This window comes from Mustela nigripes, chromosome 7 (genome assembly GCF_022355385.1).
Source record: "Mustela nigripes isolate SB6536 chromosome 7, MUSNIG.SB6536, whole genome shotgun sequence".
NCBI lineage: Eukaryota > Metazoa > Chordata > Mammalia > Carnivora > Mustelidae > Mustela > Mustela nigripes.
Genome location: NC_081563.1, coordinates 125,780,571 through 125,799,592, shown reverse-complemented (window position 1 = coordinate 125,799,592; position 19,022 = coordinate 125,780,571). Strand labels below are relative to the sequence as shown.

General features: G+C 51.6%; 2 protein-coding genes across 3 annotated transcripts in view; one reads left to right on the top strand and one right to left on the bottom strand.

The window, feature by feature from the left end:
• Positions 1–18,170, bottom strand: part of SYS1 (SYS1 golgi trafficking protein) — a 33,148-nt gene extending 14,978 nt beyond the window's left edge. Inside the window, exons 1-3 of one of the 2 annotated variants that reach the window (XM_059407090.1) lie at positions 17,860–18,170; positions 16,179–16,246; positions 13,726–14,979 (exon numbers count right to left, since the gene is read on the bottom strand). In XM_059407090.1, the coding sequence (XP_059263073.1) occupies positions 14,739–14,979; positions 16,179–16,246; positions 17,860–18,021 (471 nt within the window). In that variant the 5' untranslated portion in view covers positions 18,022–18,170 and the 3' untranslated portion in view covers positions 13,726–14,738. Of the gene's footprint in view, positions 1–13,725; positions 14,980–16,178; positions 16,247–17,859 lie in introns of those variants that run through there. The other variant, XM_059407091.1, reaches the window with a different exon arrangement.
• Positions 3,436–8,989, top strand: TP53TG5 (TP53 target 5). Its single transcript, XM_059407089.1, has 3 exons — positions 3,436–5,305; positions 5,465–5,595; positions 7,057–8,989. Exons 1-3 carry the CDS (start codon positions 4,916–4,918, stop codon positions 7,550–7,552), a joined length of 1,017 nt encoding a protein of 338 aa, XP_059263072.1. The 5' UTR covers positions 3,436–4,915; the 3' UTR covers positions 7,553–8,989.
• Positions 18,171–19,022: the final 852 nt, after the last annotated feature.

Genomic DNA, 19,022 nt, shown 5'->3' with positions numbered 1-19,022 from the left:
GAGATGTGCTTATCTGAGATGCGTTGTGTGAAGGGGAAGAATTCCAGATTCAAAAGGCTTTGCAAGGGCGCCTGGGTGGCTCAGTGGGTTAAAGCCTCTGCCTTTGGCTCAGGCCATGAGCCCAGGGTGGTGGGATCGAGCCCTGCATCAGGCTCTCTGCTCAGCAGGGAGCCTGCTTCCTTTCTTCTTTCTCTGCCTACTTGTGATCTCTTTTGAATAAATAAATAAAAGCCTTTGGGAAAAAAAAAAAGGCTCTGCACTGTGGAGTCCATTTATATGATAGTCTGGAAAAGGCAAAGCTGTAGGACCAGAAAATGCATCAGCTGTTTCCAGCGCCAGGAAAGGAGAAGGGGTTAATTGCAAAGAGATTGCACGGGGTGGGAGGGAACGTGAGGGGATCATAAAACATTCTATATATTGGGCGCCTGGGTGGCTCAGTGGGTTAAGCCGCTGCCTTTGGCTCAGGTCATGATCTCAGGGTCCTGGGATCGAGCACTGCATCAGGCTCTCTGCTCAGCAGGGAGCCTGCTTCCTTCTCTCTCTGCCTGCCTTTCTGCCTACTTGTGATCTCTGTCTGTCAAATAAATAAATAAAATCTTAAAAAAAACCACATTCTATATATTGATTGTGATGGTTTGCACTTGTCAAAACCCATGGAACTGTTCACTAAAAAGGACTAATTTTACTGAATTAGAAGATATCCCAATCAACCTGACTTCAAAGTTACCAAAGCACAGACTATGAGAGGAAACAAGAGCGGGACCTCACACCCTGTGGATGGCTGAGGAAGAAGAAGGAGAGCAAGAAGGAGGGGGAGGAGGAGGAGGAGAAAGGAAAGAGGAAGTGGAGGAAGAAAATAAGTGTCGGTGAAGATGTGGAGAAACTGGAACCCTTGTGTCCTGTTGGCGGAAATGTACCATGGTGCAGCCACTACAGAAAACAGCATGGCAATTCCTCAAAAAATTAAAAATAGAATCATCGTGTCATCCAGTTAGTTGTGGGTATATACCCAAAAGAATTTAAAGCGGGGTCTTAAAGAGATATTCATACACCCATGTTCCTAGTAGCATTATTCACAATAGCCAAAAAAGGTAGACGTAATCTAAGTGCCATGGATAGATGAATGAACAAAATATGGTATACAGTAGAAGATTATTCTGCCTTAAAAAGGGAAGAAAATTCCGACATAGGCTATGACATGGATGGACCTGGAGGACACGGTGCTAAGTGAAATCAGCCAGACACAAAGAGACAACTGTTGTACGATTCCACTTACAAGGGTTACTTAGAGCAGCCACTTTCCTAGAGGCAGAAAGCAGAAGGCTGACTTCCAGGGCCTGGGAGAAGGGGAAGATAGGGAGTCAATGTTTCATGGGTATTGAGCTTCAGTTTTGCAAGACGAAAACGAGTTCTGGAGATGCATGGTGGTGATGGCTGCGCAACAAGGAGACTGTGCTTAACTCTACCGAACTGTACACTTGAAAATGGTTAAGTCGGTAAATTTTATGTTATGTGTATTTCACCACAACTAAGGAGAAAAAGAGTGGTGGTTTTTCCACTCAAGAGCCTTGGAGTTGGTCCACAAGGCTGTGTGTCACTGGGTAAGGCTCCCTCCCCACCGGTGGGTTTCCTGTGTAGGTGGAAGGACCAGACGGGACGGAACATGGAAAGTGGCTGTGGGAGTCTCTGCCAGAGTAGAGTCTGGGCATGGAGAACTCCCTGCCCATGGGGGTGAAATGCTCAGACAGACACCGATTCTGAGGGAGGTGAGCACGTGAGGGGAAAGCGCGGACTAGGACAGAGTGGCAGGGCCAGCAGGCCAGGCCCCCAGCACCAAATCTAGCCACTTTGCCTTGGCTGCCAGAGCCCTTCCAGAGGGTCTCTGCAGCCTCAGGACAAACTCCAAGTCCCTTGGTGGGAAAGCCCCAGCCAGCCAAGGTACTCTGGGCCCCTTCTTTCTACTCTAGCAACATATAAACTGTTCATAATCCTTTTCCACACCTATGTTTTCAAAATTCCCTCTTTAGAGAAAGTGCAGTCTAGCTCACATCCCTTTGCCCGGCCAACTTCCACTCTTTCATTCCTCGTTACCGGGTCTACAAAGACTTGTCAGCCTCCGTGGGCTGGTCTTCTGGAGTTCACCAGCCCCTGGGATTACCTTTGTCATTGGTAATGCTGTTTACTTCACTTTTTCAAAAAATCCTTATTGTGACCTACCAGGCTCTGGGGGTTTATCAATGAATAGAACAGACAAAACTGTCACTGGAAAGCCCATATTCTAGCAGTACCTCCCTCCGGGCCCATGAACTTCCTGAGAGGAAGCCTGCTCTGCCTGCAATGTTGCTCTCCCGAGTGTGTAGCACACAGTGGGACCCCAGGCCCTTGACGCCTGGGCGCTGAGTGGCCGTTGTAGAGGGCCCCGAGGCAGCCCACCAGAGTCCACGTGGTAAGGGCTGAACTCGTGCTGGCAAGAAGAGGAGCCAGGAGTAGTGGGTTGGACAGAAGGGAGAAGGGGAGAGGGAGTGTCCCCCACTCTTGAGTCACCTCCAGGCTTCTCCCTTGGGTCACAGAACGTTACCCTCCCCTGTTCACCCTAATAATAAAGGACACTGACAATGACAAAGATGTTCTGTAGCCTAGGCTTGATCTGTCACCCCTAAAAGGCAGGGCTAAGCGGCCCCTATGCCTACACACGCCCCTGCCCTAGAGGCGGTATGGTGGAGAGTAGTTCTCACTTGGCTGGGCGTCGGACTGGCTGGGCGTCGGACTGGCTGAACGACTTGGGGCTGGGAAGCTGTTTTCCACAGGCTCTTCTGGTTACCCATGTGGCCAGCTAGGCAGGTCCTTCAGAGCAGCCCTCCTCTGCGCCAGCCCTTCACCGCACCGCCACCCCACCCTCATGTCCTGCTGCTTCCAGTCTGCCTTCAGGTCCCTGCTCAAATCTCATCTGGTTGGCGAATGCGGACCATTCCACCCTTTTTAAAACTAGCAAACGTTTTACTTTGCTCTCCCTCGGCCCTCTGTCCTGTTTACGTTTCTCCCCACACTTATTTCCCTCTGCCATGACAGTGGTGTGCTGGAACTGACTCATAAGGGCTTGTAAAAGCCTATTATGCTTCCACGAACTCCACTGACCAGTCATTAAGCCTAGCGATCATTAAGAATTAAATTATGCAAACTTAATTTAATTAATGATGTTAAAAACAAAGGTGAAAAATGCTCAAACTCATCACTTTCCAATTGCTTGCTACCTTTTGCTACTGTCTGGGTTCTTGAGAATCTTCCCATCCGTGGGGCGACAGTGGGCGGGCGGTAGGCTACTGCGCGTTTCCATTCAACTGTGTTTTCGATGACATCACGCTGGTAGCCGGAAATCAGCCCTGGTAGGCGTTTTTAACCCCAGAGAAACAGGTACTTGTTATAAATCAGGTTTTATTATTTTATTGATTGTCTACACCAGGGGTTGATCATGGGCCAAATTCACTCCAACTCTTCTTGTAAATAAAGTTTTATTGCAACACAGCCATGCCTACTCATTTGCTAGCATCCGTGGCGGCTTTCACACTCCAGTAGCAGAGGGGAGCAGCTGTAATGATATGGACTGCGAAGCCTGACATACTTATGATCTTGCCCTTTACAGAAGAAATTTGCTGACCCCTGGTCTAGCCTTAAGAAACAACGGAGAAAACGTTAATAATGCAATTAACTGTAAACACGTATGTCCCGTCTGTAGCTAGTCCACTATAAACAGTGCACCGTGAAAAAAAATCTGAGAAAATATACTTTTGGTATTTGAAAACTCTGATCCAATATAGCAGATAAGTCAATATGTCACTGATGAGTGAAATTCGACCATTTTTATTCTTTCACTTTTGTACCTTCTTCCTGTTCAGTGTAAGTGCAAATGTCAGCATTTATGTTGGAGCTCCACTTGTTCGTGCTCTGCAGCCATAGGTGGGTTATGGATGGGAGTTGGGCAAAATCCAAGAAAAGTATACTTTAAGAATGAACTGGGGGCACCTGGGTGGCTCAGTGGGTTAAAGCCTCTGCCCTCGGCTCAGGTCATGATCTCAAGGTCCTGGGATCGAGCCCCACATCGGGCTCTCAGCTCGACGGAGAGCCTTCGTTCCCTCTCTCTCTGCCTTCTGCTCTGCCTACTTGTGATCTCTCTCTGTCAAATAAATAAATAAAATCTTAAAAAAAAAAAAAAGAATGAACTGGTTCTTTGGAATTTACAACAAAGAGTGTTGTAGAATTTTATTATTTTAGATTTCTATCAGTAAAATTCATAATAAACACACACACACACACACACACACATATATTTTGTTTCAGAGAGCCGAATGTAAAAGTCACAAGCACACCCACTATTTCGTTTTCCCCCACTAGAATGTATGTTCCTTGAAGGTAAGAACTGTCTTTTATTTCAGTGCTTAGAATAACAAATGTAGCAGGTGCACGGTCAACATATGACACGAATGAACAGATGGGCATAGTTGGGAATGCCTGGTTTCATGTGTTGACGGCCAGACCTTAAATTTCCAGCTCCTTGTGTGGCCTTGAGTAAATTACTTAAACTCTTTGAACCTTGGCTTCTTTATTTAAAAAGAGAAGATAATTCTCCTACCTCACAGGGAGGTATTGACAGTGTGTGCCTCTGTCTGGTACCTACTAGGTTTTTCCACAGATGGGAGTTTCCTCCTCACCCTCCACCCCTGCCACCCACGTACTCCTTGGAGACCCAGCCCTGCTGCTGTCACAAATTTCAGTGATGTCACAGCTCCCCGAGCTGGAGGCTCCAGCAGAGCCACCCTGATGGCCAGCCTGAGTGCTGGCCCAACTGAGAGGGGCAGGGAGCAGGTGGTGCCTGGTACCAGTCTTGCTCCATCTGTTTTTGAGGTCTCACAGCCCCAGTATGAGTCCATCAGCAAAGAAGAGGCCCAAGAATAGAATGGTTTCCAAGGTTGGACTTAGTGGACACAGAGGGGGCTGGACCACACACAGAGCAGGGGCTATCCAGCCTGGGGTGGGGGAGAGGAAGGAAGAGCTGAAGGGTGAAGGCAGGTCAGGAGAGTTAGAATGGCCTCCCCATTTCCGCCCCCAAACCAAGGTGACAAAACTCCCAAAGGTTGGTCAATCCATGCTCAGCCAAATGGAGAAGCACAGTAGAGGCCTTCGGGGCGGGGGGTGGATTTCTCCTACGTTCATGCACTCTCCCTTGGTCTCTCAGATACAAGATGAAGAACCACAGGACAAGATACCACAACCTGTCAGCAAAGTAATCGGCCGGAACCGACTTAAGATGGTGAGGTGCCCCATTTTGGTCTGGGATTGCCAGGCTTGTAGTGACCCGGGAGTCACCAGGCCCAGCACGGAACTGAGTTGAGCCAAAGTCTAGTGGGGTGTGGGAGGCCACCTCAAGAAAGCTGAAGCTTCTGTTTTCCTGGTTTCTCAACCCCGGCAGGTATTAAAAAACTTGTCGCTCTTGAAGCTGCTCAAGAGCTCGAACCCCCGGATCCAAGAACTGCATAACCTGGCCAAAAGGTGTTGGAATTCACTGCTCAGAGTTCCAAAGATCCTTGGGATCTCCACTGGGTGAGCTCGGCACACCCCTGGCCCCCAACATGGACCCAATGGCTATCTTCACTGGGAACAGGCACTGTCTATGCTGACAAATTTAGAAAACCTGACTTTCACCAGGGATCTATGATAAAGGCATCTATCAGCCCCAGCTCACTGATGGGGAGCTGAGACTCAATAGAGGCAGTGACTTGTCCCAGCTAACTAAACCGGTAAGTGGCAGAGCTAGGATTTGAAGCCACTCCCGTGTAGTATCAGAGCTGTGATCCTAACCATCGTCACAATCATCCAGTTATGGGACTAACCACTAACTGGGTACCACCCAAGCAAGAGGGGCCACTCCTCCTCCTCCTCCCCACCCTCAAATGTACACAACCCAGAGATTCACCTGCAGACCAGCCATCTTGCTAAGACTCCGCTTCCTCATAAAACATGTCAGAATATTAAGAAAGTTGATATTTATTTAGGTATCTGCTAAGTACTTCACAAGCATTTCCTGTCTAGTTAATTCTTCATAGCAGTCCTATTAGGTGAACAGAGATACCCCAGTCTGACATGAGGAAACAAACTAAAGCTTGGAGAGGTGAAATTTCTTGCCCCAGATCAGACAGGCGGTAAGAGGCACAGGCAAATTTGAACCCCGGGCTGTCGGTCTTGAAAGCCTGAGCTTTTTTCCCCTTCAAGCCATTTTTCCCCTTCACTGCCTGCTACTTTGTGGGGCTGGTGTGAGGGTCCCAGGCCAGATGCACTGCAGACATTCAGTGGTAGCAATTATCATCGGTACTGCCATAATGTTGAGCCTGAGTCTTCACACACTCAGCTAGGACAACGCTGCCACTTTACAGAAGACTTAGTCTATTACACACACCCTTGGGGCAAGTCTCCTAGCACTGGAAGGTTAACGCCCCCTCTCAGAGCTCCTCTCTCTGAGCTGGCCTCCTAGACACAGGCAGTCAGTTAACACTGGGCTGGATGGATCAGGCCCCTCTCGTCCCATAGTTTTCCAAACTATTTAAAGCAGCAGACCCTCTCTTGGAGTATCTTTCCTCAGGCCTCAATTGTGTTGGGCAGAAAAGGATTCTACCCTCCCCCTGCCCTTCCCCAGAGGGCATTTGAGAGGTCTCTTCAGAAACGCAAGGTTTCTTGGAGCACAATTTGAAAACACTGGACTAGTTCACCCCATCAACTGCAATCCAGAGAGGCAGAACCCTGGCCAGCAGCCCACACAGATGACATCTAGTCCTGGGTGTCCTAACCAGGGGTCACTGTCTCTCATCTCCCCAACCTCTTCTGGTCTTTAGCCAGGCCTTAGCACCTCCCCTCCCTCCAGGTACAAGGCCTCTGGTGGTGATGTTTCCTTTCTGGCCCTCTCTAGCTTTCTCCCCTGAGCTAGTCGCATAGCAACAGTCTCAGGGTGCGGCTGGAAAACCAGGGCCTTCACCCTGCTCTGCTGACTGCCTTTCTTCCCTGTGCCAGGAGCAGCAATGTCTGCGATAGAGTGGAACAAGGTAACGAAGAGCTCCAAGATGCTGGGTGCCCCAAGAACATCCTGGAATCCAAGAAATTAGAGTCCACAGGGGAGCCCAAGGTGGGGCTGGGGGAGAAGAACAAGGCCCAGCAGTCACCCAAAGCAGCGTGCCAGAGCAAGGCGCAGGTGGAGCCCGAGCTCCCCAGGACATCAAAGGACCATGGCCTGACCACTTGCCCTGGAGCTCAGGGGAGGCAATCACCCACTGGGGACCCCCGCATCATCTTCCTGAAGACCTACCAGCATAGAACTCCCGCGGGGGACAAGCAGCAGCTGGAAGCAGCTGACCAGTGGATCTGGTTTGAGGGGTTGCCCACGCGAATCCACCTCCCAGGGCCCCGGGTGATGTGCAGACCATCTGCCTTGCGCTGGGTCAAGCGCTGCTGTACCCGCTTCTGCTCTGCATCACTTGAGCTACCCATGTGCCATCTATACAAAGTGTGACAACACCACGGCCCGGCCAGGGTGAGACACGGGCCCCGAGCCAGACGTGGAGCTGGGCCCCAGAGTCAGAGGCCCAGGATCCAGACTTTTGGGAGCTATGGCTATCTAGCAGTGCTAAGGGGACTCCCCTCCATGCCCCGAGAAGGGGAAACCATGGATGGAGGCAGGGTGGTCGCTAGGCTGGACCCCTCAAGACCCAAATAGAGGTTCTGGGGAGGGACACTGGAAGTGGGGGTTCTGAGGTGGGGTGTCTCCCTGCCTGGAGGCCTCAGGAGGGTCCATAATTGCTAAGGCTCAGAATCTCAGTCATGAATCTGAGTAAAGGAATTCAGGATTTCCAAATTCAGGGGAAGGCAGTCAAGTAGAGCTCTGCCATATCTCATCCCCTCTTAGACCAAATCACCACCCCACATTTGTTTCATTTATTTATGTTTCAAAGATTTACTCTGAACAAAAAGTTCCTTGGGGGTGGGGGAAATAGAAGAAAGAAAGAAAACAAAATACTCCACCCTTCCATGAGAGAACCGAGGTCCCAAGAGAGGAAGGGATGGAGGGCTTGGGGGTCCTGCTGAAAGGGAGGTTTCCCCTTCACAAAACCCAGATAGATCTCCAACACGCTGGACTTGAGCAGGTCCTGGTCCCTGAGCCCTCTCCCCGGACGGCAGCGCCCCCTGGCGGCCTTCTTTGCTCCTAACACCGAGGTCTCTGCTCACAGGTGGCGCGACATGGGCCGGGAGCCAGACGTGCGAGGCATGGGCGGGCAAATTCACGAGTCTACGAATAAAATCTCCCTTTGGGAACTGATGAATACTACCGCTGCCTCTGCCTGTTGGGGACAGGAAAGGATGGAGGAAAGAGGCCCTCGACCGAGGTGGGGAGGAAAAATGTGCATCACGATTTTAGGTTTCTTCCACCCCATTCCCAGGCCCCCTCAGGTCAGCCTAGAACGTGGCACACAGAAGCGAGCAAGCTGCACCCCTCCCCACCCCTGCAAGCTGGCCGGCCCGCGAGTGCACTCTATGCGGTCACAGAAGGGACTTTCTGGGTCGTTTGTCAGGTACTTTCTGGATGCCAGATGCTTCACAATGGCCCCGCAAGCCAACGAGATGACAGCCCGTGGCGCCGCGGAGGCGGAAGGGGACTTGGCCCCCACGACGAGGAACTGACGGGGCCAGAGCTCCAATCTCGAACTGCGGGCTGTTCCCCATTCCATTTTCCGAAGGAAGGAAAACGGCACAAGAGCGCGCACCCATCCAGCCTGTCATTCACGCGCATTGTACCCCGGTCACTGCGGCGTCGGGGGTCAACACATGCGTGTCAGATAGGCCTCGAAATGTCAGGCCTAGTGTCAGGGCTTGGGCTCTACAGCTCCCGTGGGACACGACACGCCCTCCCCCCAACCCCAAGGCCCCGTAGACCCCATCCAGTCAGGGTCGCCCTCAGTCGGCAGGAGACATAGCCCTGAACGTGCAGTTGGGAAGAGGGAAAGCCCAGGGTACCCGGGCTATCTGGGGATCTTCCCCTGAAGGCAGGTGCGCGGAGTGGCACCCTGAAGAAAGCGGCACAGCGACCAAGGGGCACGGAGCCCTCCTGCGAAGACCCCAGGCGGTGGAGCAGATGCCTGGCGCGGGAGGGAGGAAGATGGCAGGGGTCTCTCCAAACCTGCCCGCTTGCACCCTCTTCCTCCCCGGAGCTCTCGGCTCTGAGACTGCTCCTCCCGGGGCTGGCGGGGCCGCAAACGCACCGCGTTAGCCCTGGGCAGCGCGGCCAGCCTGAGCCTGCCTGCGCAGGGCCGCTCGCTGCCGCCCTGCCCCGCTGGGCTCCTGCGAGCCTCCGCGCGCCTCCCCCGCGCAGCCGCCTCCCCGCAACCTCCACTCGGATCCGAGCTGTCTTCCCGCTCGGCTCGCACCCCGGCCCACTCCTGGGTAGTCGCGGTTTCGGTTTCCTTGCTGGCCATCATCAATCCCACCAGTCTTCGAAAATCGCCCCACTCGCCCTTCCACCCCCAGCACCCACCATTCCATCAACCTCCGCGCGAACGTCAGTCTGCGCGCAATCAGGGCAGCGCGCGCCAACCAAAACACACCGGGCTCGCGACCCCCTGCACTAGTCTTCCTGGGAGCCTGCCCCGGGAGCCCCAAGCGAGGACCTGAAAGGCGTGGGTAAGATTGGCAGCTTCCACTTTGCCGCAGAGGGAGCCAGGGTTGGGCCCAAGGACAGCAGTTGGATGGGCCGTGCCTGTGTGCTGAGGCTGGTGAGGCTGGGATCCCGGGTACCGCTGGGAAGGACAAGGATGCAGGCTGCGGTGTGAATGGCTCCCAGCACTGCACCTGAGCTGGCGCTTGAGCCTCAACCTGTCTCGCACAGTCCCACAGCTCCACAGCTGAGGTCCTCCCGTTACCACCTTCCCTGTGCTTGACTATTTCAAAGTGAGGCTCCTCTTCTGGGCTCAGTTAGATCCTGCTTTGGGCAGGAGTTAGCAACAGATCTCAGCCTTCAGAGGACACCACCCCCAGAAGGCTCCCTAACAGTCAACGGGGGGCAGGGGGGGGGGATTGAAGTATTTGATTCAGAGTGACTTTTAAAAGAAGTCTGAGCTCTCTGAACCTACTTCATCAGTTTATAAAATAGGGATACTAATATCCATTCCACAGGGCTTCGAGCAAATCAGGCTTGATGTACATTAAGCCAGTTTGTGCGACGTTAAACAAATGTCTGTCCTCTTTCTCCTGCCTTCTCCGGGCGCTGTGCCCCGATAAAGCCCCTTGTTTCTCACTCACGAGCACCAGCCTAACTGCTCACCTTTATGGGAATTAGCTGCTTGTTAAAAAACCAGTCTTATGTTCACATTCACAGCCTTTTGTTATAATGACATCTGGATTCCAGAGACTGCCCCTCTCCTATTCCGGAGAATAGAGAAGACATGAAACATGATTGGAACGTGCAAGGATGAGGCTGTTGAGGCAGACGGGCCTGGCTTCTCATCGGCTGTGTGATGTAATGGCAAGTTGTTTACTCCTAGTCTTCAGTTTCTTTGTGGGCAAAATGGGAACATAACGGTGTCTATCCCACTGGATTAAGTGAGAATACACAGAACTCACTCTGCAGTGGATGGCACTTAGGAGCGCACGCAGTACTTGGTAGCTGCATCCCGATCAAGGGCAAACCTGTCCCCCATCTAACAGCTGAGAACACTGAGGCTGGGGAGAAAGGTGTCTCTGTAAAAGGAGGAGAAATGGGGCAGGGGTCCAGTAACTAGAACTGCCAAGATTTCTGGATCACTTCCTACCTGCCATGCACCGTGCTACTTTACTCGAAGTATCTCACTGAATCTTCACAACACAGGAACTGCTAGCTTCTCCCCATTTTACAAACAAGGAAACCAAGGTTTCCTTGTCAAGCAGCTTATCTAAATCCTCACAGCTAGTAATGGGACCCAGGATTTAACCCTGCACTCCCTTGTAGCTCTCTCAAGTCCTATGGGCCCTGCAACTCATTTTTTTTTTTTTTAAGTAGGCACCACACCCAGGATGGAGCCCAAACAGGGCTTGAACTCATGACCCTGAGATCGAGACCTGAGCAGAGATCAAGAGTTGGACACTTAACCGACCAAGTCACCCAAGTTCCCCATGCCCCCTACAATTCTTTGTTGGCCATAGAGTAGCAGGACAGGGGTCCAAACTCTCAGCAACCCCTACCCATTCCTGTCTCAATGTTGTTTTCACCACCACTTGCTACTTTCCTACAAAAAATCCTCAAGCAAGGCTTTAATTCCCTCTACACAGAGGGCCTCTCTTGTGCCCTCAATCTGCCCATACTGCACCTGCCCCTGAAGCTCTGTGCTCCTTGGGCTACAGATACAGGGAGGAGATCCATGTCTGTGCACGACTGCCCCCTGGGCCCGCTAGAGGAAGCTACTCTGATCTGGGAGGTCACTGAGCAGCCGAAGTGCTTCCAGGGGAGCATGGTTGAACTGTGCACCCGACAGGATTCATGTGGGCCTTCCCACCCCACCCCCTGGCATCGGTTGGCTGCCACCCCAGCCCCCATTTGGCTCTGATCCAGACAGGACTGCCCAGAACTGGAAGCTAGGGGCATCCTCTGAGCTAGACATCCCTTTCTCCTTTCCCATCTTGCCTCTGGGTCATAAACTATTCTGAGCACCAGCTACGCACTAGTGTCCCCCTCCTCCAAATGGAAGCTGAGGTAGTAGGGGGCTAGGGGGTGGGGAATGAAAAGAGGTCCACGCTTCAGATCCCCTAGAAAGTCAAGAGATCCACCAACTCGGTGGCGGGGTAGAGCTAACTTTCCTTTATCCTTTGGAAATAAAACCATTTCCTATATTCACTTGGGACACTGTGGGGCTTGTGGTTCACTTGGGACTCTGTGGCCATATTTAATATAGTCTATCAGTTCTTCTTGGAAAACTCAAGTGTTTACAAAGCACTACATATCCTTCGTATTTAAAAAAAAATAAATACAGTGGAAGGCAGAGGTGAGAGGTGAAAGACTAAAACTGAAGAACTTGCACATCCTTTAATGTTTTCAGAATGAGTTGGTTAGAACCAGAGCCCAAATCCTGGGTCTGACAGTTCCTAACACATAACCTGGGGCAAACGCCTTCGTGTCCACATCTGGAAGATACAGATGGTATTTCCTACTTCTGAGGGTTGTTGTGAAGATTAAGAAAACAGCATGTAACGCACTTAGCCCACTGCTGCACATCGATTAAGCCCAGCTATTTATTACTAAAATGACTAACGGGGCACTTGGGTGGTGCTGCCCGTTGGGCATCAGACTCTTGCTGTCAGCTTCGGTTGTGATCTCAGGGTCATGAGATCAAGCCCCACATTGGGTTCCCTGCTCAGCAGAGTCTGCTTGGAATTCTCTCTCCCTAAAATAAATAAATACTTTAATAATATATATATATAAAACAATGAAATAAATAAAATGACAAACATGTCCCTGCCACTGTCCAGTTCTCTCTGGAACTTGCCTCTAGACACTGCTTTTATTGTTATTTTAGAAAATCACAACAATTTCGGGGCAGCTGGGTGGCTCAGTCAGTTAAATGTCTGGCTTCAGTTCAGGTCATGATCCTGGGGTTCTGGGATTGAGCGTCACATTGGGTTTCCTGCTCAGTGAGGAATCTGCTGCTCCCTCTGCCTCTCCACCTGGCTTGTGCTCTCTCCCTCTCTCAAATAGATAAAATTAAAAAAAAAAATTCACTAAGGTCACACATTTTTCACTCCTGTCACCCGGCTCTGTTATTGTATTGTTGGAGGAAAAAAGTTGGCTCCCTTGACTTCTGGCAGTTTCTAAAAACCAAATTACCACTCAAGGGGCAAAGTTTGTCTTTACAGAAGATAGGCAGAACAGGCTCAGGTCTCTGAAGGAAACTCCCAAAGATGTGTGCCAACCCAGCTGGAGCAACCAGCCCCCGGCTGACCAAGGGAGACAACAGCCACATGACTTGTGCTCTGGTGACCTTTCCCAAAAAACATTAGCCACATGCCTTTATGGTTTGTGGTGTCTGGGGGAAATCCACCATCCCAGGGGAAGTCACCTCAGTTGGCTTTATCTGCTAGACTGTGCAGCCAGGATTCAAGCCCCATTAACAAGCTGCTTCCTTCCAGCTCGGCCAGAGCACTGAGGTACTGTAGTGCCGCATCCTAGCACCCTCCCTGTCTCCCACAAACATGTTCACTCTTAAACCTTCATCATGTCAGCCTCACCTCCCTACTCTGCAGTGATGGGAGCCAGGAAGCTAGAAAGGCTTCGTGGGCAGAGAGCAAAACTCATCTGTGAAGCCTTAACACTGCAAAGCTGAAAGCTGACCACACTCTTGGCAGACTCCAGAGGCCCGAAGAGGAACACTGATGGTTTCAGTACAGAAGTGGGTCTAGACCAAGTGTGTTCCACCGGACACATTGAGAAATCACTGGCTAGGAAAAGGAAACTCAGTCATGGCAGTTCACCCAAGGCAGAGCAGAGGTGGCCGCAGATGGCGGGGTAGGACAGGAATTCCCCGCACTTCGTATTTTAACCAAATGGAAGAACAATCTGGGGTCTAGAAGAGGAGGAGGTGGCCTAATCATTCTTTATAGCTACCCTGTCTGGCTGTGCAGGTCTCTCACCGGCCCAGCCACAGAAGTACAAAGTAAGCACAGGCAGAACCGTGGAAAATACTGTATTTATGTACACAGGAGGGACAGCTGCAAGCCCCTCACAGAAGACATGCCTCCCCAAACAGAAATCTTAGCAGCAAACTCCTATTTGCCTCAGCACTATCAGCACAACCCAAGTTGGAAGGCTGGCCTTCCCGTCTCTGGGCACCCATCACACCCTTCCCACTGCAGAATTCCCAGGAAGGCAGGAAAAAGGAACTATTGCCAGAAGTGAGGTCCAGTGGGAGCTGGGGTGCCTAGTCATTCCTAGAGAAGAGGCAGTGACTCTGTCATGAAGGGTGGACCAGGAGCGATGCTGGGACTCTTCTCTGGGTCCTGTGGCCTGCTCTGTCGAGAGCTGGCAGCAGATGGGGACCCGGTAGAGAGAACTGGAAGAAAATTAGTCATGGGTTCATGGGTGTGTGCACACATGCGTATAGCAGGACACAGGCTGTGCATTTTCCTTGTGCTTGATGCCTCCATCTGCTGTGCTCTCCCCGACCGCAGCCTAATACTTTGTACCTCTGTCTCTTTCTGTGGCTACGGATCCAGAAACCGAATGTTTCTCCAAACAGAATAGCTGGCAGTTCAGCAACATGGCAAAGGTAACAGCTGTCCCAGGAAGGTAAGACAGATGACTAGAAGAGTGGTTTGCTCCAATCAGATATCCTTGATTTGGTTCTTTTTTTAAAATAACAGGCTGGTGACAGGTATGGTGGCTCAAGAATGACATGGTTCCAATTCTGTTATTACCCTGACAGAGGTCCCCTTGCTGACCTCCCAGACAGCCAGGCTTCAGCAGACAGAGGCCATTCCTGCAGCTGTGGTCCTGGCTGCTACCTGCCTTCTTGACGGGGCCTCACTATCTCTCCCACACCAACAGAGACTTCACATTTCCAGGGTTCTCCTCAGACCTGGGCTGGACCTCGTCTGGAGGATCTGAGCAGCCCAAGGTGTTGGGGGAGTTAGGGTGGGAGGGTGGGGCCAAGTGCCCAGTCAGGCGTCCAAAGGACCCAATTCTAGACATTGGATTTAGGGGCTGAGTTGAGGGGGATCTCCTTGAGCTCCGTCCGCATGCACAGGTACTCCCCGATGACAGCCATGAGTGCAATGCACACGGCTTGGACCAGCCACCAGGTCAGCGCCGAGGGGAAACGGGAGCTGTAGAACCAGCAGCCCAGGAGATGAAAGAAATGGACAGTGACAGTGAAATCCAGACACTGCTTCCCTCGCCGGATGAAGTACAGCAAGCCCAGGGCACTGTGGGGAGAGGACAGCAGTGAGTTATCACTGGGTTGTCCTGGCCTTAGATCATTTGGGGAGTAGAGACAATCAAGATAACAGCATAGTGGTCAGAAGCAAGAGAAGTGTGAAGCAAGGGTTACATTGTTAGATGCCTAGAGAGAGCTGGCAGGTAATGCTGGGAGGGAATCAGGCTGAGTAGAAGAAAAACAAAAGTATAAGCTTGATAAGAAATAGTAACTGTCCCTCAGGGGAATCCTAGGGACTGTGGGGACTGTGGCACCCTGAAGCATACACGGGCCACTGAAAGTGGGGACAACAAGCTACTTGCAGCTGGACAAATCCTCATATTGGAAGGTTGGCCTGGAATCAAATGATCTTCCCATTTTTCAAAAGAAGCCAGAAATCTGACTTTTATATATAAAACATCCTGACTTTCAACTAAATGGAAAAATATTTTAAACACTATTTGTGGGATGCCAAACAGAACATATCCAGGAGCCAACTTCAGGTCATAGTCAGCCTACCCATTTTCAATCTCCGGTGTAAGGTGAAGAACAGTAATGTGCAAGGTGTTGTTCCAAGTCCTTCCCATGAATGAATTCATTCAACCCTTACAACTATGAGATAGGTAATATCATTTGCCTCATTTTACTGATGAGGAAATTGGGGCCTAGATAGATCAACTGTCCAAAGTCCCTAGACTAGTGGGAAAGCTGAGATTCAAAGCCAAGTGAGTCTGCCTTCAGAAGCTGAGATCTTAATCGGTTTGCCAGACTGCCTCTCAAGAGGCAGGCAATGGTCACAAGTGGCCTTAAATGTTACCCAGTCAAAGCTCTCAGGTGTACTGACGAGGAGCCCGAGGCCTAGAGAGGAAGGAAGTAACGTGGCCCATGGCACACGGACCAAGAACAGAACTTGACTTCTCCTGACTACTGGTCCAAACCCTTCCTCACCTCGTTCCACAACAGGGAAGTGATCCGAGATGGAAGTTATCCCACAGGCAGCATGCAGAGTGATGTAAGAGCTTTCCAGCTAAAGCAAAATCATAATGGAAGGAGCCCTATAATGAAGCCAGTCCCAGAGCTGGCCTTTGCCACCCAATTTAGTCCATCATTCCCCAGGAACAAGTGCCAGCCTGTCTCATGTCTGAATTTAGGAAGTTAGTTCCAGTGCTAGGACCCCAAAAGCTGGAAAGCAAAACTGGTGATACTCACCAGGTGAGGGCGTTGAGGATGAAGGACATCATGGAGAGCCGGCCTGGAGGGGTGGAAAAGCCCAGGATCTGAGGGGGAATCACAAATGGAAATATGCTGGAAAAGTGACTTGGCTTGGCGGAGCTCCAGGCTCCAGGACCTCCTAAGGAAAACGCATTCTTCCCACAGCACAGAAGACAAAAGGGCCCTGCATCTGCATGGCAGCCTATTTCCAACAAGGTGCTTTCACAGACACCCACTATGGTATCTCGTTTGACCCCAAACAGCAGCCAAGAAGAGACTTACAAAGGAAAAGCAAAAGTTCAGAGATGTTAAGTAATTTGCCCAAAGTGATACAGTAAGTAAACGGCAAGAGTAAGGACTAAGACAGGGTTTGGCAAACCGAGGCCCCACCAGTCAGACACGTAGTTTTGTAAATAAGGTCTTACAGAAACGCTACCACACCTATTTGCTTAGCACTGTCTCTGGCTACTTTTGCACTGCAATGGCGGGGTCCAGTAGTTGTGACCTAAAACCTTTACTATCTTGTCCTTCAAGGTCCACCAACCCCTGCTCTAGGATCCAGGTCATGTGTGTGAGACGGCTCTTCAACAACGCCCAGGATTCCCTAAGGCCCTTCCCAGGAGGACAGAGGCTCCTAATAGGCTACTACTGGGCACATAGTGTGTGTGCGACTTCCACCACTCTCGAGACAATACTACTGAATACCAAACATCTGCCCAGCACCGTCAGCTTACAAAGACCTCAGACTTCGATGATCTCCTGTTATCCTCACAACAGCCTCGCAAAGCTATTGTTAACATTACTGTTACCCCTTTTCGGATAATACCTTGCCCAAGCGCCACACAGAGAACAGCAGCAGGAGCAAAGATTGCATTCCCGATCTCCCGGCCCCCGAGAGCTGTGCTCATTTCCATACACCACAGCTGCCTCTCAAATGCAACCATTTCCTAGCCCTCCATTACTTGATAAAGCACTTTCACCTTCCTAGATACCTCCGGGGTCTCTGGGCCTCATTACATTGTGCTGAGAATGATTCCGCCCAGTTTCCAGGAAAGAAAACAGGCTCAGAAAGGTGAAGCGACTTGCCCAAATCCCCATGGATAGTATAGTTAGACCCAGATGGGACGCTGAACCTTTCTGAATCCAAAGTACAGGCTCTTTGTATGGCAATCCATGAGCTCTGCCATGCTTTTGCAGACAGGAACACGTTGGTTCAGAGGGGACAGCACTTGCCCCACACCACACAGGTAGTAAGAGGAATTTAAACCGAGGCCCAATTCCAAAGTCCAGGCTGTTTCCATAATACCTCCATGAATGCTCTTTCATCCTCCCTCTCTTCAATCTGGCACCTGAGAATCTGCAGGCGGAGAAGTGAAGTCACTTCCTCAGAGTGTCAGAAAGGAGATGCATCACGTTGCCTGGAATGCAGGACTGTTCCTTAGGATATCCAGGCCCTTTCCTCTGTACTAATAATCTGCCTTTGTTCTCAGTGCTTTCATTTTTATGGATGGGACACCTGAGGCTCAGAAAGAAGAGGTCCCTTTCCCTGGGTCACAGAGCGAGATGGTGGTCCAGCCACGTCTAGATCCCGGGGTGGGGAGAGGAGGGAGCGGTGTTGGACCCACAAAGCACACCCCATGAGGCCGAGACTCAGACCGCGCCGTCCAGGGGACCCTACCTCGGCGTCGAACATCTGGTCCAGCGAGGGGCTGCTGCGCACCAGCCCGTCCACGAGCGCCAGCCACAGGCCCAGCGAGCCGTAATAGACGGTCTGCATGAGGACGATCTGCGACAGGATCAACAACGGGTCCCACACGTAGCTGCGGAACTGGCCCGCCATGCCGGCCCTCGGGGCCCGGCCGCCACCTGGGGCCTGGGTCAGCGCTGCCGCGCCATGGACCCAGGGCCGCCCTGGCACCTGCGAGGACACACGCCGGGCCTCAGCCAGCAGGCCGTCCCCATAGCAACACCGCCCCGCCCGGGAGGAGGGACGGGACTGAAGGGGCGAGCCCATTCCGGGAGGGGGGGTAGGGGCGGAGCGGACAGACCCATTCCCAGAGTGAGGGAAAATCCTGCCCATTCCAGCTGCTCGGCCCGCCCGTCCGCAGGCTCCTTCGGGGCTCACTCACCGGTGACCGACTCGACGGTCGAAGTGTCCGAGCGCGGCCCAGCCTCACCGGCTGGTTCCCCAAACAGCGGTGACAGACAGGACCATGGAGGAGAATCCCTACCGGCCTAGAGAGGCAAAGGTCCAACAACGACGGCGGCAGCAGCGGCGACGGCGTAGGAAGGAAGCGTTTCCGGGGACGGCGGTGGAGGGGGCGGAGCCTACAGTGCGCAGGCGTAGTGGGTGCAATCTTTGGCTCAGCCAACTCCTCCGGTGTACGGCCGCCGGGAAGGGAAGTGTGCACATGCGCAAGATGAAGGGTGAAGGCGAACGGAAGTGAGGCACAAGAGCGGTAGAGCTTGCGTGCCCTCTACAGGGGAATCTTGAAGAAAAGAGGGGCGACCAGAAGAGTAGGGAGAGGGTAGGCAAGAGCCAGGTCAAGAAGTTTAGGAATTTAGTCTATTAATTAATAGAACCTAAGTATAGGTTCTATTTTCTTTCTCCTAGTAAGAGTCTGGGATAACTTTAAATGAACCTGCTACTGGGTGCCAGGAAGGTTTGGACACGTACGACTGGGACAATCCCTGCCCTCTGACACAACCTGATTATTAGGAGGCAATGTAGTGGGTGCTTTATAACATAGGTATCCATTTATATTTATAGATACATATATATTCAAAATAGAAAAAAGTTCAGGTTCTGAAGTCATACCTGGAAGCACATTCTGACCCTGC